General features: G+C 41.6%; 1 protein-coding gene across 1 annotated transcript; it reads left to right on the top strand.

Annotated features, from left to right (window-relative positions):
• Positions 1-11,232: 11,232 nt before the first annotated feature.
• On the top strand, positions 11,233-15,059 carry LOC129154867 (E3 SUMO-protein ligase ZBED1-like). The gene is made up of 5 exons (XM_070546419.1): positions 11,233-12,299; positions 12,476-13,132; positions 13,868-13,896; positions 14,818-14,870; positions 15,030-15,059. Exons 1-5 carry the CDS (start codon positions 11,233-11,235, stop codon positions 15,057-15,059), a joined length of 1,836 nt encoding a protein of 611 aa, XP_070402520.1.
• The last annotated feature ends 8,958 nt before the right edge of the window (positions 15,060-24,017 follow it).

Below are 24,017 nucleotides of genomic sequence, written 5' to 3'. Positions count from 1 at the left end.
GAAAAAAAAATCTCAAGCTTGTGATAACTAAATAAAATGGGAATGTGAAAAACACTCCACAGAGCTTTTGCTGCTGTTCTGCATCAAGTGTTTTCTCTTTAGTGATACCTGCTGGTTAGAAAAGGTCCTGCAGGAAACTTTAAAAAGTGTTAAAAACAGTATTTTGTATTCAGAGCAATATAACATAATTTAATAGGTTATAAAATGCCTATGAATTAAAAATAGATTTTCCTGGGGTGAAATCTTCAAAAGTACCAGAAAAAGTCCAGAACCAGGCTGAGGTAACCTACCGGTTACATTTTCACCAGTATGTCAAAATGAAGAGAAATCTAAGTAGTTGGGAATTCAGAATCAGAATCAGAAGAATCAGAATAAGCTTTATTGCCAGCACTCCAGCGACCCAGAGCATAGGAACTTGACTCCGCGAACACAACCTGACCAAGGTTAAACACACACACACACATGTAGACAAAAACAGGTACAGGCAGTCATGAGAGCAGCCATGACTGCGCTCATTTCATTAGATGAAAAGGGTGTTACATGAGGATAATTGGGGTAAGGTAAAAAAAAGGCAAAGCAGAGTTAGACCCAGCGGGGAGTAACTCTATTATACAAAAAAACTCCTCAACATAGAAGCACGAACATCACAGACACAAAACATCAGAGTCCGATGGGGAGGCGGGGTTGGGCGGGATCCTGAATCCTCCTCCAACGGGAGCTGCCAGTACGGCGCTCAGCCAGCTGCAGTCAAACAGGTGGGAGGGAGAAATGAGGGACAGAGAGCGCATTGAGTTTCCTGCAGGTTGCTGACCTCGAAGCAGAAGTCACAATCTGAAGGCGGGGGGGAAGGTCGGGACACAGCATCTGTCAGCATTCCTCCTTTCGTGGGAGTGTGTTGATGGCAGCCTTGGAGGCTGCCTTGGGGTCAGATAAGGATAAACAAGACTTTGTTTAGGGCAGACAGAGATAATTTTCCTCTCTGCCTTGGAGTCTATAAGTGGTCATTCATGTCCACCAGTGAAGCCAATTATACGTTCTAAACATCCCCACACCGTCCGGCAACCCTCTCCGAGATGACATCCATCTTGCGCACTAACACAGGCAACACCGCGAGGACATTGTCCAGCTTACGGTTCACCTCGAGTAACGTCCCAGTCTGTGAGGTCACTGCACGGGCGGCACATTCCGTGGGTGCAGGGCGCACTCCAATCGCTCCCGTCTTCCCAAATTTCCAGAAAACCAGATATCCACCCACTTCAATCAGAAGAAATCCAGTGATCATCAGGCCGAATATCCACAAATCTTCCACGTCCTCGATGGACAACTGAGAGAGGCACACGATTCGCCAGACCTCCCAAGAATCGAGTGTATATCCCGCTGCGAATGTCCCCTCGGGACAGGTTGGAGCCCCCTTCTCCGTTCTCATCGTAGAAAAAATCTCATCAATCGCGTTGAATGACCAGTTAATTAAGTCCATTTTCCAAAAAAGAAGTAGTGATTTCAGGAGAAATGCAGAGAAGTGCTCTGTAGGCAGACAGGACAGAGAGCCTTGGGGAAGCAGATAAGGGAGCTGAAGAAAAAGCGTCTGTGCTCTCTGAGAGCTGGATAAGAAGGATTAAAGTGATTGTCAGCACTGTCATATAGTGATGAAGTCCAAATTCATGTTTACATGGTGACATGACCCATCTTAAAAGAGACGTCTAGAAGAAATGGAGGGAAGTTGCTACAGCTTGTCTTTACTGGCTACGATGTCTCTGTGCCACTCTGATAAAACATGCACAGAATGCAGTGGCGGGCAGTGCAACGATGGTACGCAATGTTTCTGAAGAAATTATCTGTATTAGTTCATTTTGTGTGTCATGACCGAGGTAGTGCGTGTGGGAGTTTTCATCTTTTACTTTGGCCAGGTGATTCTCCAATACAGGGTCATATGTTGCCATGAGTTCCACTTCCTTCAAAAAGTTACCATTGTCTGGCTCATAAAGAGAGTGGGATGAACCCCTGAAAGACAAATTTCTGGAGGCCAGTGAGAGGGTGATTGAAATTAGGCATTTTAGAACATTGTGCCACCTTTTCTTTTCTGTCTCTAATAATGTCAGCTCCTGCTGATCTATTGCCATGCCTTTTTTAGCTTTTTTCGAGCTCTTTCCACTTAAACATGCACTGTGTATAGTCTTGACTACACTCATGACCCTTCAAACTGCTGTTTATGTTTGACCAATCATTGAGGCCCTCTGCAGTGAGTTTTGTAGTCTTCACACCAAAAAGCTTGCATGCATAGCAGAACACAGCATTGCTCCGTGGGGAGTACACTAACCAACTTCTGTTAACCTTTTCTCCATTTGGAAGCGTTTTGAACTGGAGTCCATTATGAAATGATCTTCCATTGGTTCCCTTTGGAAAATGAAAATCAGGGCTGACTTTGAAGGGACCTCTCCGTACAATTTCCAAACGATAAGAATCTGGGATGTGTGCTGGCCATAAAGCAGGGTCAGTCGGAGGGGGGGCATGTGTTTCTTCAATGTAATTTTCAGATCCAGGACTCACTCTGCCTTCAGAAGCGCTGGCTGTGGGCTGTGCTCGGTCTGTAGGTGAGCTTGTACCTTGTAATTCCTGGTCAGGGCTGGGTGATGTTGTAAAAGGTTCAATTGTGATGGCTGTCAACTGATCTTGAGCTCTTGAACTGCTGGTGGATGGCTGATCTGAACTTTTGGCGTGAGCTCCTCCTTGAATGTACTTGTTCACTGAGCCTGCATTCAAACACAAAAAGATAATTTGTCATATTCATTCTATAATAAGATAAAAGTTTTAAGCCATGGTAAAAAATACTGCAATAGATTATTTATAGGTTTATATTGGCTTATAAATCACTGGCATGTGACATGACTAAATTCAAAACTATTTAACCTTTATTAAGAACTAGAGAGGCACAATATACACATTTTATACACAACTAGAAAATTCTGAATATGAAGGGAGGAGGTTAGCATAATGGACTTTTTTCTTCAAATTATACCATCAGCAGCTGATGTTCCCCATGGCCCGTAAATGTTTATGAAATATATATCAACATAGAGCAAATACCTAATTTGAAAATAGGTTTGTCTAATTTTTCATATTAAATCTCAGTTACATAGCCTATAGGCCACATAGGCTGTTTAATAATGATATAAATCATGTCCTCATGATTAATCACAAACAGCCACTTATTTAAAAATAAAATTTCTTACTTTACCTTGACGGTGTTTTTGTCCTTCCTGTTTTTGTGATACTTATCTAAGTATTTGGGCGGACAAATATGATTCATTTGTTTATTTCTGTTTCAAAACAGCACAGATGGGCCAATCTGACCTCACAGAGGAAACTTTATTTTACTTGAGAAAGATGTTTTAAGATGAATTTATTAAAACAAATCTTCAAACTCTTCAAGGTTTATTTTTTAGATGAACAACCTTTAACACTGTTCAGACTTATTTGTTGATACAAGTCGCATGAACAGGCTGAATAAAATATTTCCCTTTGTTGCATTTAACTATTTCTTCTTCTTTAAAGAAGTGCTGATTCAGAAGAGAATAACTGCATTCAGGAAGATGATGACTTGCTACGTTTTTTTCTCCAGCAGTAAAAAAGCTCTAAAGCTTCTCTGAGTTTCTCTCCCTCTCAGCCTCTCTCACTCAGCTACTAATGAATGCCCGGTAGGTGGACGGGAGGCTGCGGGACAGAGTGGCGCAATATACTTTTAACAGACTGGAGAAGCAGAGAACGAAATCTGCCCAAACCACGCAGATAGAGTCAAAATGTTAAATGTGCAGAAGCAGAGTGCGAAAAACACCAAATAAAAGTCCTGAAAAGCAGCATGCTTACCAAACTCAGCAAAATTAGACTAAAAACAGATTAATTGACAGCAGTAGCAAGTCCGAATTTAAGCTAGGTCAAACGACCCTGGTCCGAATTTAAGCTAGGTCAAACGACCCTCTAAACTTCACCACATGTGTTTAGAATTTGGAATAGATAAAAAAAAAAGAATTTCCAGTTAAATGATTGTCTTACCTGCAATCAAAGCAACAGCATCATCCCACTGTTTTTTCTTTTGTCTTTTTAGTGCCCCGGACTCCTGCTGCCTTTTCGGAGCCATGACTGTGCCCGTCCCGCTACACCGCAGGTGTAGGGGGAGGGTCCAACCAATGGGTGTGACATCGGTCAATCTCCTTTCCGTTTTGTATTCTTTTCTCTCTGTAAACATGCTGTTAACTTGCTTTGCACATCTAATTGAAATCTGTCTTTATCATATATATTATTTTTTCATAAGCTTGCATTTGGTGCCCCCCCGGCGTGGTGCCCTACGTGCTGTGCGTGGTGTGCGTGTGCGGAGCGCTGGCGCTGTTCTGGCGTACGTTTTAATGCTGAGAAAGAGTGCTCAACAGAGGCAGTGGACACAGGGATAGTCACAGCCAAACACTCAGGTTTTTGCTCAGAAGAAAATCATGTAGATCAGCGAGACTTTTTCCTTCAAAATCAGCCATGGCATTACAGTCAGTTCTGTTTTAAGTTGGGGAAGATCAAACAGTGGTCTGTTACGTGCAGTGCCCCTTTTCGGCCACAAGATGGCCTCAATGGCTTCTGCCTCGCCTGTCTCCCGGTGCTCAGCTGTGTGTAATTGGGCAATCACTTGGCAGCTGTTAAAAGCTGCTCCCAGCCACCAGTTCAATGAGAAGGTACAGGGTAGTATAGACTCTTAGGAGTTTATGCTATTCTCTTCTCCTTGTGTGCTTGGCTTAGTATTTTTCTCGTTCGACTTTGGTATTTGACTCATTTTGGAATTTGTATTTAGGATTAGACCTTTTGGTGATTTGACTTCGGACCGGCTATTTGACTTCGATTTAGGATCTCCCCAGAGCTTTCCTGCTTCTCAGGAAAGTTCTTCCTCCTTTTGTTGTTTATCCCATCCCCTTCTGGGTTGGCGTTTTTCGTACCCCATTTGGCATGTAGCTCCTTTTGTTTTGTAAATAGATATTGTTGAGATTTTTTTGTAAATATTCAATTTTTGTAATAAAATTCTTGTTTTTAAGTGACACAGCACGTGGATTATTATTTAACCCACACACCACTTTTATTACTCCCCCCCTTCATCTCTCCTAGAGAGCCGGGGACGTAATAGGTTTGTGGCTCTGTGTTAAGTTGGAGAAGGCTGCTGTCGGGAATTTTTTTCTGTATGTCTGAAAGTGCTGGGGTCAAGAAGGGAGAGAAACATCAACATTTCATGATCCTGAAATCAGTTCCTTGTCTGGGAAAGAATGTTGTCCAGAATGCTGTTGTGGAGTTTTGGTATATTGCGCGGAGATCGCCTTGCGCCGTGCTTTGGCCTCTGCGCACACTTGGACCACCTGAGGTGCGCATTGCTTCTTCATATATTTCACTGAAATTGCCCCTCTCTTGCTCAACTTTGTCACAGAACTCGTTCAGCCTGGCCATGCAGAATTGTACATCCAGTGATTTGGTCTGCAGTATTCCAAAAAACACAGCCGCATACTCAAAAAGCCAATTGAATGTGTTGAGCAAAAAACAAAAATCAAAATCCTCCAGCCATGTCTGTGGTTTCATCAACCATGACGGTGACAAAAGGGGCACTTCTGATCTCCATTTTGATCTCATCTCCCATCACTTCAGCAATAGCATAAATGAGGTAATTTTTTTTTCTGCCTGATGTCCCAGAAAAGACCCTGTTGGTGGTCAAGTGGTAATGCAAGTTGGTGTCATGTTCAGCAAGAAAAGATAGAAGCTCCACATAATTACCTCTATTTAATGACTGGGGGTTTTCATCATCATTCACCTGGAGAGGTGTGGTAGGGAGGAATGGCCCCCCCTGATCTGAATTCGAGAGGTGTTTTGTTATTGGACTTCTGTGCCAGTCATGGATTGTCCATAATGAACACCATGTTCAGACATAAAGGTGTCCATATGTGCTCTTGGCACCAGGATACCTTAGGCGGCAGCTCGATGATCGGCTTTGTTGTTGTTTTATCCGACCAGCGGCCGCATGTCTTGGACACTCGGGTGAAGAGAGGGGCGGCGCTGTCAACTGACCACTACTGAGTTGGCTCAGATGGTGGGAGAGGATGCCGGTCTTACAGCTCTGGATGTTGTGGGGCTGTGTTGGCTGACGCGGCTCTGCAATATCGCGTGGACATTGGGGGCAGTCCCACTGGACTGGCAGACTGGGGTGGTGGTCCCCTTATTTAAAGGGGGACCGCAGGGTGTGTTCCAACTACAGGGGGATCACACTCCTGAGCCTCCCTGGTAAGGTCTATTCAGGGGTTCTGGAGAGGAGGGTCCGTCGGATTGTTGAACCTCAGGTTCAGGAGGAGCAATGTGGTTTTCGTCCTGCCCATGGAACACTGGACCAGCTCTATACCCTTAGGGGGATCCTGGAGGGTGTGTGGGAATTTGCCCAACCAGTTTTCATGTGTGTTGTGGATTTGGAGAAGGCGTTTGACCGCGTCCCTCGGGGGGCCCTGTGGGGGGTACTCCGGGAGGATGGGGTACCAGGCCCTCTGATATGGGCTGTTAGGTCACTGTATGACCGGTGTCAGAGCTTGGTCCGCATTGCACGTGGTGGCGGTGATGGGCCGGTGAAAACTCCACTGGTGATCGATTCAGCCCCTGGGGGTGTAACCGCGGGAATTGCAGCAGGAGGGGGGAGGAACCGCAGGAAAAAAATCACTGCTAGCAGGGGGGTGGCCCAACACAGCCTCAGTGACAATAATAATAATGATGGCTGGGTTAGTTTGGGAGAAGAGGAACAGTATTCCAAGTGGATCAGGCATTTTGATGAGCCAGTTGGATACTGTGGAGACAGGGATCTGTTCAATTCAGAACACATTGATTTTCTGTCAGTTTTTTTGGATGAGGAATTCTGGACCCTCATCACAACTGAAACTAACCGATATGCTTACCAGTATTTAGAGAGCGAGGAACTGAAATCTAGCTCCAGATATAATGACTGGTACAATTTAACTGTCCCAGAAATGAAAGCGTTCATTGCCTTTCAGTTCTGCATGGGGCTTGTGGAAAATCCTGAGATTGAGGATTATATATATATATATATATATATATATATATATATATATATATATATATATATATATATATATATGTATATATATATATATATATATGTATATATATATATATATATATATAAACAAAATAAACCAAAAAAGGGATGAGTGAAATGTGTTCATGACGCTGAAGCACCAAAAACCGTGTTCTTGATTGATACACAGTAAACATAACAAAATACCAATAAAGTAATATATATATATATATATATATATATATATATATATATATATATAGTTATATATGTCTTGTTACGTCCCCAGCTCTCTAGGAGAGATGAGGAGGAGGGGAGTAATAAAATTAGTGTGTGGATTAAATAATAAGCAAAGTGCTGTGTCGCGTAAAAACAAGAATTTTATTACAAAATGAATATTTACAATACTAAAAAGGAATCTATATACAAAAACAAAAGGAGATATATTCAAAAGGGTGATAATGAAAAGCGCCAACCCAGAAGGGGATGGGATAAACAACTGAGAATATTAATATTTATACAAAAGGGGAGATCCTAAATTCAAAGTCAAAATGCCGGTCCAAAGTCAACTTACTAATTGACTGATACTAATTCCAAATCCAAATCCAAAGTAAGTCAAATATCAAAGTCGAATGAGCTGTATCAAAGGGACACGAGGAGAAGAGAATAGTGCAAACTCTGACGAGTTGACACTACCCTGGGACCTTCTCACTGAATGAGGGCAACAGGGTAGCTTTTAACAGCTGATCTAGTAATTATCCCGGATTTGGAACAGCTGGGCACCAGGACACAGGTGAGACAAAGGCCACTGAGGCCATCTTGCACCCCCCCCCCCCCCCCCCACTTAAGAAAATAAATGGGGGGGACTCAAAAGGGCCAACATTTATTCAAAACGAGGTCTCCCACTATCTAAGCACACACACAAAACAAAAAAAAAAAACTTAACTAAACTAACCCTGGATCTCCAAAGGTGGGCAGATTAAACACTAATAATCGCGCGGCGCTGATCCCCAGTGCTGCGGAGTGTTCCCAAGATGTCAGCTCGCGCTAACAACACTAGCCTTGCAGGAGGATCCGACATCTAAAAAAAAAAAAAAACCCACAAGGGAGCCTCATGAACGAATCTTGTGTGACGAAGCGGTCGTGATGACTATGGCAAATCTCCCGATTGACTTCCTGGAGCAGGAGGGTCCATCACATCATCTGCTGGCCAGTCTAGAGGGTCGAGGCTGAAAGAAAATACCTAAAATAAAGTACATAGGAATATGCATATATGTATCATACACAACAACATTAAGAAAATAAGACAAAAACATAAAAAAACAACAAAAATCTGCTAAGGTGATGCTATCCAATATGGCTGCCACCTGATGATGTCACAATATGCAAATTACGTGAGTGAATTTGTTCCTGCCACAACATTTGGCTCATACTGATGATTTTTCTAATTTACAATATTCCTCTATCTCTAACCAGATTTAAGCTACAAGCTCTTTAAATGGTGATATCAAAATTTCATATTTTTCTGAAAAAACTATGGCGCCTAAAGGGTTAAACTGGCAAATCCAGTAAAGCTCCAAATACCAAATCGATCTGATGCGAGCAACAGGCATTCCCAGCAGAATAACCTGCAGTGGTTCTCTGAAGCTGTTAGCCATGGGTACCATTCATAGTTGCTTGCCCGAAAATGTCGAACATACCATTTCCCCTGCAGGGACAAGCCAGCTAGCATTGGAGTCGGACGACCTGTTCTCACAAGATCCATTTTTTCTTCAAAGGTCCGTCTGTAAAATGGTGTGGCAAGTAAATCTGCAACCAAGTGAGTAGGACCTGGCTGCAGACATCAGCTGGCGTGTCACTGGAAATAACTTAAAAGTGAGAACAAGATGGCGGGTCATTACTTTTACCGGAAAATCAACGAGTGAAAGACCTCGGCCGGAAGTTGGTCTTTTTTGGTGGCCGCTACCTTGTTTTTGTGGTTTTGTTTCAACCATACTCGGTGGGTTTCAAAGAGGAAAGGTACGGATGAAATTTACTAGCGTTTGTAACCGTTCTTAGTTCTTAAATGTGGGCACTATAGCATTTAGAGCTTTACCAGAGAATTATTGCAAAGATACTGTGTTTCATAGCTAATTGTATCAATATTAACCATTGATATTAACACTCAATCTTAAAACTAAAGCAGGGAGTTCACAAGCTAACACAAAAGCTACATCAATAAAGCAATCAGCAATTGAAGCTTAGCTTTAATTTAGCTATTTGATTTTTCTGGTCCCCCTGTTTGTTAAAACAGTTAAAGTAATAATATTAACTTTATATATAATTGAGATATATAAATGGCCTGTATTTGATATAGCGCCTTCTGGAGTCCTGGAACCCCCCAAGGCACTTTACAACACAATCAGTCATTCACCCATTCACGCACACATTCACACACTGGTGGGGATGAGCTACGATGTAGCCACAGCTGCCCTGGGGCGCACTGACAGAGGCGAGGCTGCCGAGCACTGGCGCCACCGGTCCCTCCGACCACCACCAGCAGGCAATGTGGGTTAAGTGTCTTGCCCAAGGATACAACGACAGCAGCAGACCGAGCGGGGCTCGAACCTGCAACCTTCCGATTATGGGGCGAGCACTTAACTCCTGTGCCACTGTCGCCCATAATATGTGAGATATGATTTAAAGACCACGATTTCTAATACTGACTTGATTGAAACGTTATTAATACCCCTTTTTTATTAAAAAGCTTAGATTTTCAGAAATTTGTGAGTGGTTTCAATCACTAGTTTTCATACGAGGCTGAAGTTAGCTTCCGATTGGGAAATGGCTAAAGAGCTAATAGACCCAATTTTTCTCTACTCTGGCCATTTTAAATCTGCTCTAGCTCAAAAACTACAACACATACACTCTTCAACCTGTTATAGATTATTCGAGGCTCATAGCAGAATGTATAAAACATAGTTTGAGATTTGTTAAACCTTTTTCTGATTTGTGAAACTTCAAAAAAGACAGATTTATGCATTTTTTGAAGTATCTGGTCCACAATAGAACAGGTCCTGTGCACTCAAAAATGTATTTTTTTTCCTGGACAAGTTTAGCTTTCAATATCTCTAAATATTTTTAAGTTATTGTCTGTGGTATTGTGCTGGGTCATTCAACTGTGGTTGCACAAATCAGGTGTCCTGCAACAGGTACAATAACTTTGAAATAGTAGCCGCTTCTCTTAATTATTGCCTCCCTCCTTCTGATTCTGAATAATCCTAACCTTATAAAAAGTAGATTTTTTTGACTGACTGCTTTGATCGGGTATGGTTTATGTAAATATTACTGGATTTAAGTACATTTAGCTGCAAATCATTCAAGAATTAGAGGCCTTAAATATATATCTAAAATGAATGTCGGACTTCTTCAAGTGACACTGACAAAACTCCTTACTTTTGCTTGTATTCTTCATTTGCTAATAAGATGTATTTTTATCTATAATACAGGACAATCGAGGCTTTGAAAAATGGAACCCAAGTAATTATTTCAGATGGTGAAATCAAGGTAATGTTTGGGTATAATAAATTAAGATTCTAAAATTGGACATAGGATAATGCAATCCCTTGTTTTCTGTGGTAATGTCGCTTATTTTTAACTGGCAGAGTGACAGAGTGAAGTCTGGCCGCATGTATCTGTGGCACAATCCAGGTGTCTCGCTTAAATTAAAGCAAAGTCTAAAGCCACTGATGTTCCACTTTGCTGATGCACAGGTAAATGTATACTGACTTACAATAAGCTGCATCAAAATTATTTATCTCGATGCGTGGCCAGTGGGCCACCTGGGTCCATTATTGATTTAATTATTTATTTATTCATCAACAAACAAAACATTCCTCTCAGCATTAGACAACATTTATTTATATATATATATATATATATATATATATATATATATATATATATATATATATATATATTAGGGCTGTCAAAATAAACACGTTTTTAATGCATTAATGCAAAGCTCCTTTTAACAGCGTTAATTTAATTAACGTGCGATTAACGCGCAGGTTTCCGTACTTTCCTTTTTGCCCTCCTGGCGTTCCATAGCCAACATAAACAAGAACGTTAATGCTCAGTCGGCGGATGCTAGGTAGAGCATGGAACGCAAAAATGGTCTTTTGAATGGAAAGTTTCCATTTAAAACTCTACCAGATGGTACAACTGATAAGACAAAAGTCATTTGTGTTTACTGTCGATGTGAACTGAGCTATCATCATAGTACTTCAAGTCTCAAATACCACCTGCTGGCGAAACATACAGCTGATGCAGAGAGCCCTCCTCCTCACCGAAAGCAAACCACGCTGGAAAGTTTTCAGCAGAGACGCCTGGACAATTCTACATCGTGTAAGCTTTCAACAGCCATTGCTAAATGGGTAGCTACAGCTTGCAGACTGATTAACATTGTGGAGGATGAAGGACTACTTGACGTAATTCGCATTGCATCAAGCGACAGCACATATGAATTACCTTCGAGAGTCACCACGGTTACCAATATACAAAAATTGTATCAAGATGAAAAAGCAAAGGTGGAGGAGACATTGAGTCAGACAAAAACAGTTGCCCTAACAGGGGACTACTGGACGTCTCTGAGTAATCACAGCTATCTCGGGGTAACAGCACATTATTTTACATCAAACTGGGAACTTCGGTCACATGCTTTGACTGTTATGAAAACAGAGGACAGACATTTTGCAGACACATGCGCTGAACATTTTATGCAAGTAGCCCAGCAGTGGAACATTGAAGTCAGCACACTGACCACAGATAGTGCACGCAACATGATTGCTGCGGCGAGGCAACTACCATTTGAGCATATGCCTTGCATTGCACACAGCCTGCATCGAGCTATTGCAGTTTCTCTACAGAACAGTCCATTTGACAGTGCATTGACAAAATGCAGAAAAGTTGTTGGTCATTTCAAGCACAGCCCAGCAAATGCAGTGGAACTTGAACAACAACAAATCGCACACTCCATCAAGAAAGAGTCGCTCACCCAGGATGTGTCAACAAGATGGAATAGTACTCTAGAGATGATCAAGCGTGTTCTGAGAAATCAGGAACCACTGAGAACTGCACTGGCCCAACAAGCAACCACCATCACAATGCCAACATCAGCTGAGCTGGAAAAACTGAAAAAGTTGGAAACGGTGCTGGAGCATTGCAGGTATGAAACTCCTGTATTTATCAGTCTTTTGTTAATAAACTGTGTGTGTGTGTGTGTGTGTGTGTGTGTGTGTGTGTGTGTGTGTGTGTAGCGAGGGAGGGAGGGGGGTGGAAGAAATTTAGTCTAGGTGATAGGTTTCTCTGTTTCTGACTGAAATTTAATGTGTTTTACTGAAGATACATCACTGATCTTCTGGAAGGAGAGAAGTTTGTTTCCTGCTCTGTGGTGTTGCCAGCATTGTGCCACCTCCTGCGAGTATTGGAGGTCTCTGAGGAGGACCCAGCTTACATGGTGAACTTTAAAGAGACTCTCAAAACAGAAATAGAGAAGCGCAAGGGTAAAGCTAACATCACATGGCTCAAGGTTGCAACTGCACTCGATCCTAGGTTTAAGGATCTCAAGTGTCTTAGCAAACCTGAAAGGGTTGAAGTGTGGCGACTAATCACTGCTTTGCTAAGGGAGAGGCAGGCACCAGCACAGCCTGAAGATTCAGCAACATCGGAGCCCCCCAAGAAAAAAACTGTCCTCATGCTTTCCCAGTATTCTTCATCTGATGAAGAAGAGGACTGTATTGAGAGATCTTTGGATCGATACAAGACAGAACCTACTATTGATACAGAGGACTGTCCCCAGAAATGGTGGTCCAGACATGAAGGTGCACACAGCGTGATGGCATCCCTTGCACAGAAGTACTTGGCAACACCTGCCACATCCATACGATGTGAGAGGTTATTCTCACTTTCTGGGCATGTTGTTCAGAAGAAACGAGCTGCACTGTCTTCTGAAAATGTGAAAATGCTTGTCTGCTTGAGCAACTGGCTAAGTACAAAAAAGTAACGGGGAGAGCCCCAAAAATAACCTGGAGAGGTTCATTGGTATAGGAAAGAAAAAATAAACCCAGAAGTGTTGCCTTTTTTTGTTCACCAGAAACAATAAGCTATGTTTAAAACACACAGACAGAGTCCTGGTTCTATATCACACACCTCTCTTTGTCCTAGTTTGATTCTCATGTGTTGATTTTGTGAGTCCTTATCTGGGTGGAACCATATATGGTAAAACTGTTATTGTGAGGAAGGTTATGCTTAATTGCACTTTGAATATTTTTGTTTTTCTCATGAAGATTCTGAACTTTTTGTTATGTTTGAATTTGCTCCAGTTATAATAAACATATTTTCATAAAAAATTATATTTGTTCACTCCATATTTGAAATAAATTTTTATCATTATTAAAAGTTATTAAAAATTAAGTTTGTGATTAACTGCGAGTTAACTATAGACAATCATGCGATTAATCGCGATTAAAAATTTTAATCGATTGACAGGCCTAATATATATATATATATATATATATATATATAAATATATATATATAAATATATATAAATATATATATACCGTAAATAAATGTTGTCTAATGCTGAGAGGAATGTTTTGTTCATTTTTATGTTAACGTGTTTTATAGGTTGACGAGCTGACACAGCGGATTGGTTAATGCTCAGGAATAGATAAACTAATAATGAAGGGAGAGTTCCAGTTTCTGGACTTGGTGTTTGATGTCCTTGTTCCAGAGGTACCAAGCAGTCTTCAGCAGTGATTGGTATGCAAGTTTCTTTTCAAAAACATTTGACAGTGTATGAATTAATCCTTGTGTACATGTTTTTCAGGTGACAATAAAAGTGTTGGAAAATTGGGAGGGAATGAATTGATATGCAGCTGAGAAAGCCATGCTTCAATGAATTAATTTATACCCAAAATAAAATGGTTGTGAAATTAAGTGTTTCTTTTGTTTTATTGTCTTTCACTCAAAATAATACAGAAATACTAACTAGCTAAATAGTTATCAGCTGTAGTAGTTAAATTCTGTTGCAATGATACACATATTGGACCGTGTTATGTATATTTTGAAACAAATTTTTGTTGCTGGTGAGAGAGGATTGTTGCTGAAAGGTTTTTCACTGCTTCTGGGAGTCCTGTACTTTAGCAATTGGTGCAGGTCAAAGGTTAATTTTGGGCTTAACAATAAAACTGAATATTAAGCAAGTACTATTTAGTTTGCACATCTTGAAAAGTCTTAGTTTAATATGTTCTCATTTTTTCCCATATATGTTTTTTTATTCACTTTACAGCCTTTTATTTTTGTAATTATTATATATATATATATATATATACATATATACATATATATATATATATATATATATATATATATATATATATATATATATATATATATAGCAAGTCCAAATTTGAAGAGAAAAAAAATCCAAAATAAAAAAAACTTGTTCCGGTAAGGTTTGTTTAAAAAAACTACTTCCTGTGAAAGTAATGACTTCTGGTTAAGGTAATGGTCCACCGTATCATTCTTCTCTTAGATATGTATATGTTTATATACACATCGAAGAGAAAAACGACACGGTATGGTTTTTCTCGTCAAATCCAAACTACTTCCAGCAAAGGTAATGACTTCCGGCGAAGGTAATGACCCGATGTCTTGTTTTTCCGGTTACGTCATTTCCAGTCATGGCAAAGAAGACGCCAGCTGATATCTGCAGCCAGATGCTTGTGAACCAAGTCAGTCCCTTCCCCTCTTTCGGCCATCATGTGTTCAAAAAATACACCGATAGCTGTCTATAGATATTTATGATATTTTGCTTAATGCCACTAGAAAAGTTCAAACTACTGCTTATCCAATCACAGGATGCGTTCATGTTAACTTTTGCGTGAGGCCAGCTAGCTGGCCTGGGCCAAGCTGACTCTTGAGCTGATTGGCTATAGCAACTAGATTGTCTCTGTTCACTTACAGCGGTCAGTGGGCTTCTCGATTGATTCTGAAGGCCTAGGGCAGACTAAATCTGCCTGAAAACACAAGCTAGCTTAAATCTGATTGGATAACACCCAACCCTGGTATTTTAACACTGGAAGCAGCGCAGCCAAGTGTGTATAATAGGATATAAAGAAAATAGACCAGTGAAATTTTTTTATTTAAAAATATTTACCAAAGAAAAAAATACATTTACGTTTTTGATTAAGTTTAGGCCAGTAGAGGAGGCTTTGCTGGCCCTGACTGCCCACCACTGACAGAATGTCTACATCAGGGCTTCCTGCAAAAATGGTACAATTCCACTTTTAAATTAGCCTCATTACAGCAGCATGGACAAAGATGACATACTGAGAGAACGTGGGATTAGAAAAGCAAAAATAGACCAAAAATAAATAAATAAATAAATAAATTAGAGCAAACTGAGAGAGAAAGTGTGTCTAATCACTATAGGAATCCACAATCTCTCCTAATGATCTACTTTCCTGGCTTTTCTGCAAGGGTCATACGTCAGTGGTGCCTGAGCCGAAGTGTGAGTTCCTGTCACCCTAGTGATCACTAATAGAAGTCCTAGCTAACCCCCCCCCCCCCCCCCCCCCCCCCCCCCCCAGCTGCCCTTCAGAGCAAGGGCACCGTTCGCGCACATGTCAAGTTGAGGATGGAACAAGAAGGACATTCTGGCAGAAAAAAGAAGGGAACAGGATCGGTGGTCCATTTGCATAAGCCTGTGATCCTAATATATACAGTTTGCCAACCTCTGAGGTCGGAGTTCAGCCTGGTTGTCGGGGCAACTGGGCTGTTCTTCCCATCACTAGCTCGTTAAAGAGCTTTGGGAATAGGAATAGGTCCGCCAACTGTCCTCTTCGCACTGTGACCATGTCTGCATGCGACCCAACCAAATAATAAGCACCTCCGCCATGACACCTATGCATTCACACACACACACACACACACACACACACACACACACACACACACACACACACACACACACACACACACAGCATCATGCAGTGTTACAGAAGATAACAACATGTTCACCAATGGAATTACAAAGAAACACACACACATACAAAACATCTTCAAACACATGCAACTAAATGTCATCCCAGCACGTGCACTCTCTCTCTGTCTCATTGTCGCTCTTTCTCACACACACACACACACTCACACACACACACACACACACACACACACACACACACACATCTTCAGAGAATGAACAATTAAGCAAGAATGAAGGCACATGCATACCCTCCTACACCCAACAGTAGCTTTCCAGTCTGTTCGGTAACTCCAAAAATGGTTTTCATTAATTTCCCTTTCATCCTTTAACCAACTATCCCCTCTGCCAGCCCATCTCAAACAAAATAAATATGTTTAAAAAATAAAATAAAAAACAAGCTTACTGGGTGAGAGTTTCATCTCTCTGTGGCTTTCTCAGCATCAATTAGCATGTTTCTGTGCAGCTGAGTGTTTCCTCCGGTGGGCTGAGGTAAATAAGGAGATGGAAATGAGGTCCAGTGCTGTAATCCAGCCAGGGTGCAGGTCTCACAGTAATCCCCCAAGAGCTGCTTGGCCTGGGGCATGCAGAGAGGTAATCCAGCCCCCTGGGACCTCATCCACCAGCCCAATCACACACACACACTCTCTCTCTCTCTCTCTCACACACACACACACACACACACACACACACACACACACACACACACACACACACACACACACACACACAGAAAGAAAAATGAGACAGAAAGGAAAAGAGACAACACAAAGCATCCAATTGCCAAATATTCAAACATTCGATGACACATTCAAGATAACAATGTCCACAAATTCAGTAGCAAATGTTTCAAGTGCTTATTTTTAGGTTGGTGGTGAAACTAATGAAAAGGCAAGTTTGACATATTCCCAGAAATCTTTCAGGGAACAGTTTGACTGACCAACCTCATGACACTAAGAAAGAAACATATAAAGGTCCAAAAATATGGTAATATATTTGTTTAAAAACAACTGTGTGAATCCTTTGGACAGTCTTTCTATCATCATATTATATTATATTTATTCAGAGATGCTTGCTGAACTCTGAATTGTACAAAACAGCACAGCATAATACTAACAGCTCTTTATAACATGTCACGTTAATTTAAAATAAACTCTAGGAGTCTCTCAGGGAAGTGTGTTCAGTCTTTTGTCTTTATTCTGATGACACTGCCAAATTTACGACAAATCAGCTTAAAGTCGCTGACAACAAAATAATGAAACATTGTACTAAGCTAATAGTCACTGAGCTGATGGGAAGACAAACTTACTGTTAAGTCACCTAAAGAGCTGATTGTGAATAGATAGATGATAGATAGATAGATAGATAGATAGATAGATAGATAGATAGATAGATAGATAGATAGATAGATAGATAGATAGATAGATAGATAGATAGATAGATAGATGATAGATAGATAGATAGATAGATAGATGATAGATAGATAGATGATAGATAGATAGATAGATAGATAGATAGATAGATAGATAGATAGATAGATAGATAGATAGATAAAATTTCCCTTTATAGGGCACTCATTGATAGGTAATTTGATTTTATCCCATATTACCTTAAAGGACGACACACCCTTAGAGAGAGAGAGAGAGAGAGAGAGAGAGTAAATTGATTATTTGTAATGTCCATATGCGTGGCTCAACATGCGAGAAGCTGGACGCAACCAACCAGCCTCAGCCCCCACTCAGCTCCAGCCAGCCTTCAGCTCACCAGCTCTGTATACCTGCATTCTCCACTTATCCGTTAGATAATATTTAACCTCCATAACCCTGGACCCTAAAATAAACACACATCACGAAAGGAGACATTTTACACTGAATTAGCCAAATGAGGGGGAGATCACCGAAATGACACATAACTCTCTCCAGAGCTAGATGCCAGGCGACTCCCCCTGTCCTCAGAGTCTCCAGTGGCTTTATTCAAGCAAAGGGTGGAGAAGGCGGGCCTTCTCAGGTTACAGAGGTACAGAGTTTTCTCAATCAACATCCTTGCTCAACCTTTTCATGAACAGCCAACACAGAGATTCATGATGTGTAATGGGCATCTTTTAGGCCTCAAAAAGGTACATTTATAAAAATACCCAACACTCATTAAAGTATTTTAATTTTTTTAAATTTCAAACCCAGGGTGATATTATAGTCCATAAACAAAGTGTATTTCTGCTGTTACAATTTTCAAAGATATTTATTTTCATGCAGAAAATCTGAGAAAACGAATTGATGGACATTGGCCCTGTTCTGACAAAAGAAATCCCAAAATAAAACACATGAACAAGTTAAATTAACATCATTTTTGAATAATATAGATATTTATAAGACACTTTAGAATAATCTAGTTAATTTTAGAACATTACATCATTGTTCAAAAATACAGAATATATAACAATTATTTAACAATATAGTATATTTTATAAAAACAGATTATTTAGAAATTTTTTTTGAAAAGTTACTGAACAATAGATACAATTTCTGGTCCAATATAGATTATTAGAATATTTTTTTAATTTGTGGATCTGCCTCAATGTCATCATCTTCCTGTTCATCATCATCATTGATGTTGAGATTGGTTAGCACAATAACTGTCCTTCTCCATTTCCCAGAGAAATCTTAGTCTACATCTGCGAAATAAATTCAATATCATAATTGTTATTAGTACTGTTACCATCAATATTAAGATTATGTCTAAAAAACCAACAGATTTTACCTAAAAAAATTCATAATTTCTTTTACTTTAGGGCATATGTTCAAATATGACAGATTTGATTTTCATGCTAAGATTTCACCACAACATTTACAACTTCTCCTCCTTGAACCGTCACCTTATCGTGGTGGAGGAGTTTGAGTGCCCTAATGATCCTAGTAGCTATGTTATCTGGGGCACTTTGTGCCCCTGGTAGGGTCTCCCATGACAAATTGGTCTTAGGTGAAGGGTGAGACAAAGAACGGTTCACAGGATCTTTCATGGTTGTAAATTCAAAGAGTCGGAGTACCTGGCCCAGAGGGTTACTGGGGTCCCACTCTGAAGCCAGGCCTGGGGTTGGGACCCGTGAGCGAGCACCTGGTGGCCGGGCTTTCGCCCATGGGGCCCGGCCGGGCCCAGCCCGAATCGGATACATGGGCTCATCCAACTGTGGACCCACCACCCACAGGAGGAACATGAAGGGTCCGGCGCAGTGTGGATCGAGTGGCAGACCAAGGCGGGAGCCTTGGCGGTTCGAGCCCCGGACAAGGAAACTGGTTTTTGGGACATGGAACGTCACCTTGCTGCCGGGGAAGGAGCAGGAGCAGGAGCTTGTGGCAGAGATTGAGCGGTACTGGCTAGATATAGTCGGACTCACCTCAACACATAGCATTGGCTCTGGAACCCAAGTCCTTGAGAGGGGTGGACACTCTCCTTTGCTGGAGTTGCTCCGGGTGAGAGGCGGAGGGCTGGGTTTGGCTTTTTGTTAGCCCCAAGGCTCTCCGCCTGTGTTTTGGGGTTTATCCCGGGGGACGAGAGTGTAGCTTCCCTGTGCCTTCGGGTCGGGAAACGGGTCCTGACTGTTGTTTGTGCTTATGGGCCGAATATCAGTTCAGAGTACCCACCCTTTTTGGAGTCCCTGGCACGAGTGCTAGATAGTGCTCCATCAGGGGACTCCATTGTCCTGCTGGGGGACTTCGATGCTTATGTGGGCAATGACAGCTTGACCTGGAGGGGTGTGATTGGGAGGAACGGCCTGCCTGATCTGAACTCGAGTGGTGTTTCGTTATTGGACTTCTGTGCAAGCCGCAGTTTGGCCATAACGAACACCATGTTCGAACATAAGGATGCCCATCGGTACACTTGGTACCAGGGCAGCCTAGGTCACAGGTCGATGATAGACTGTGTAGTCGTATCATCTGACCTGTGGCCGTATGTTTTGTAGAGTTAACTGCATACTGAAATCACCTCTGTTGCTATTCAGTGGATATTCCAAAAATGACCAATGAGATTAGTTGTAACATGATGAAGGTTCTCTGATTTGTGGCAGAGGTCACATTTGCCCAGCTGGGTCAAGCTGGGTCAAACAGTACTTTTGAATCCACAGATTAACCCAAGGAGCCACGATGTCTGCTCAAGATCATAACACCATATCTGCTGTTCCGTCCCAGAAGGACACTTCAAGTTGTCGCGAGCGTGTCCTATTTGTCGGTTCCTTTAAAACCTGGTTCCGTTAGAACCTATAAGACTGCGCTGCTTTCTCAGGTTTCGTGGGGGCGTCGGTGAGTTTTATTGTATTAGACCCTGGTTTGGACTCTGTTAGGTATTTTTTATTTGTTCATCTTTGTTGTGAAATCTTTTGTGAAATGTTGTTAGGAAAAATCCTGACCTAGTTTATCAACCAGAGTTCACTCACCCTTGCTGCTTAAGTTAATTGTTTACTTGTTTTTACATTTGGGTGTTTTCAGAAACTCCTTTCGGCTAGAGGGGTTTCGAGGTGTTATTCCATTAGTTAAAAGCAAACTGGTCAGGCAGGGGTTTCACGCTAATGTATTTCTGGGTGTGTATGTGCAAATAAAAACCCCTCCACAACTTCGGCTCCTTTGTGAGGAAAATGCCTTCCGTGTTGTATGGTCTGATTCTTTCTCACCCTTTGCAAAGTGTCACACTTTGCAGAGTTTGTTGTCTGTTTAAGGTTTGTTACAATTTACCAAATTAAGAATCTAATCCCTCTGTGTGTGTGTTCTGACTTCCTTTAAGGTAATTTAAGTTTAACGTAATATAAGAACAATAGCATAAATTAAAATACCCAACATAGTGGTGGAGAATGCTAAATTAAATTACCTAACAGACTCCCTAATTAGAATCAGTTTCCTATTTTAAGGTGAGAATGATATGCCGTACTTTTTCTTTTGTGATAGCATACTTTCTTTTTAGTTTCTCCCGTTATTTAGTGGTTCTAAATACTAGGGCAAAGTTCAGAAGCAGGCCATTCTTCTGACAATTCTTTGGGTCATGTTAGGATTAATTTGCACCTCTGTCAGCTTTTGTGGGCGGTGGTAACTAGAAAATGATTCTTGTTAGTTGATCAGGCTAACATAGATTTATCAATTAATCTAATTAATCCAACCTTCCCATGCTGGCAAATACTTTTTCACATTTGCAAACAGAGCCTATTTTAACCTACTAATGTTTTGGCTTATCAATCCTTAGGATATCTCTTTACTCATGGGTGAGGGGGAAACTAATTTCCTCACCTAAGGTTTCTTTTCTTAATCTGTCACAAACTGTAAAGCAAGTCCTGAAAATTCAGGAACCTGTAATTACAATATGCTTACCTCTCCTATTGTTTCGGGTCGGGGCTCCCACTCGAACCTTTAAAGAGAACATTTAAGAATCAGGAATGTGAATTATTTTTCAAAAAGTTTATTACAAGATTAAAAAATACAAAAAATGGGTAGATATAAGACTGATCACTTCCCCCAAGGAGAAATGCTAATCCTAATAATTAACTAAGAATAATGAGTTGACTTGCATCAACTCTAAGTCTTCTTCAGCTTCAGGTTAACACCCTCTAACACACTCCTCTCTCTTTCTGCTGTCCCTTTATTTACTCTTTGTGGGGACAGCATAGACAAGGTAAAAGCTTTCCAGTTACACATACATCATTATCTCATGACAGTTTCATACTTTTTAGCTCATTTGGTGTCTTTTCCCGAAGTCCAGGACTCTTCATGAAGGCTTTTTAGCTCAACACAAGACATTTGGTGTCATTTTTGCTACTGATCTTCAGCTTCTCCCGAAGTCCAGGATTCTTCATGAAGGCCTGCCGTCTCCTGAGTCAAATTTGGGCAGAGGACCATAATACTCCAAGGCAGACACACAAGCTTTCAGGTATCGGGCGTTCATCTCACTCAAGTATGGCTGAATGCTCAGAGACTGAACTGTGGCCTCCACATCGATCCTTCTCATCATAATGCCATCATCAGCAACTGGCAAACATAGGGTCCCCTTGCGAGTTGTTACATAACCCTTAAACTTTCTTCTCCCATCCGAGACATCCTCTCCCAGAAAGAACAAGGAGAGATCCAACACCTGATGCTCTCCAGATGGGAGTAAGCCCAGCATTTGCAGCGGGAAGCTTGCGCTGAAAACCAAGGAATTATTTCTCATGTCTAACAAAGGGGCAGTCCCAAAAGACACACTGACTTCAAGGCCAAACCATCCAGTCTTTACAGACAATATATTCATAAATTGGAAGCAATCTAAAAGCTTACTTTGACCTATAAAATAACACCCCTTCTGGAACATAATCCTCCATCTCATCTCTCTCCCGGGGGCTTTCTGAACAGAGGGGAGCAGGTCTGCTTGCGCTCTATCAAGACAAATCATAGGGACTTCATTTATCACATCAGGATCCGGGTCACAATTAGAAGTTGTGCTCATTGCTGATACAACCTCCTCTTCTTGGCAGGATTTGTCCAAATCTGCCACAATGTCAGCCACACGTGTTGAGGTTGCCGTTCCCAGCTCCTCCTCGTGGCCTCCCCCGAACAGGTCTTGGATATGAGGTGAGGTCAGGATTAGTATGTCAGCTTCCTGACCAGTCTGCCGCTGGAGTCCCGCTTCCATTTGGTCTGGAAGTACTGAATAAACCTGCAAGACACGCAGCGTTCATTCATTGCAGAATGCTCACATTGAAGTCCGATTGTCTTTGTTGGACCCATGTCTCCTCCTCTGAGATTCACAGTGCACAGATAAGATGTGCCATCCCGAGAGAAAATGGTTGGTGCATGACCAGCAGATGGGATTAGTCGCTCTATTATACACCGCAGAGTCGGGTCAATCTAGAAGGAACACAAATATGTCCCACATGAATTAGAGCACAAACTCTGCAAACTGAATAGCAACTGCATTACTGCACAAATGGCTGCTGATTATTGGAAAAAATAAATCTGCACAAGCTGTGATAAGAATCCCATCACAACTCCTGCAGGCATAGCTTTTACAGCAAAACTCTCATAACAAGCTTGCACCAGTTATGAAATGGCTATAATATCTTGACAAGGCTTTGATGGGCAGCTTTCCAACAATGGCTTACAGAGCGGAATGTTCAAGCGCTCTCCTCCCAGCTGGCAGATGTCCTATCGTTTCTGCAGATACTGATGGACAGAGGCCTCGCATTCAGCACTATTAAAACATATGCTGCACCTATCTCATCCTGTCACCAAGGTTTTGGAGATAGATCTGTTTTCATCCCCTCACAAAACGTTTTCTAAAAGGTGTCCGAAGGAACAGACCTGTGTCCTGCCCACTATTTCCCCAGTGGGACCTAACGGTGGTTCTGCACGGCTTATCTGAAGCCCCATTTGAGCCCTTGGACCAGGTCTCACTCAAGTTCCTGTCACTCAAAACTGCTTTGCTGCTGGCACTGGCATCAGTCAAGAGAGTGAGCGACCTCACCACCCTCTCAGTGGCTCCTGCATGCCTCAGGTTCCGGGAAGATGGTGGGTCTGCAGTTTTATGCCCCAACCCAGCCTTTGTGCCCAAAAACATTAATACTTCCTTCAAATCCAGGTTAAATTTGTTGGCTGGACATTTTCCTCCTCCCATAATTCTGATGAGGAGGCAGCTTCCCACCTTCTCTGCCCGGTGTGCGCGCTCGCACAATACGTGTCACGCACTTCACAGATTTGTCGCTCACAAAGCCTGTTTGCACCCTACAGAGACTCTTCCCTTGGGCAAGCGCGGTCGAACCAGCATCTTTCACACTGGCTATGTGACGCTATTTCACTCGCTTACACATCATCAGGGCGGGATCCTCCTGAGACACTCAGGGCTCACTCAGCCAGAAGTATTTCCTCTTCTGTGGCACTCCACAGTG

This window comes from Nothobranchius furzeri, chromosome 17 (assembly GCF_043380555.1).
Source record: "Nothobranchius furzeri strain GRZ-AD chromosome 17, NfurGRZ-RIMD1, whole genome shotgun sequence".
In the NCBI taxonomy this organism is placed as follows: Eukaryota; Metazoa; Chordata; class Actinopteri; order Cyprinodontiformes; family Nothobranchiidae; genus Nothobranchius; species Nothobranchius furzeri.
The sequence above is the reverse complement of the archived record's forward strand: the minus strand, read 5'-3'. Positions and strand labels throughout refer to the sequence as shown.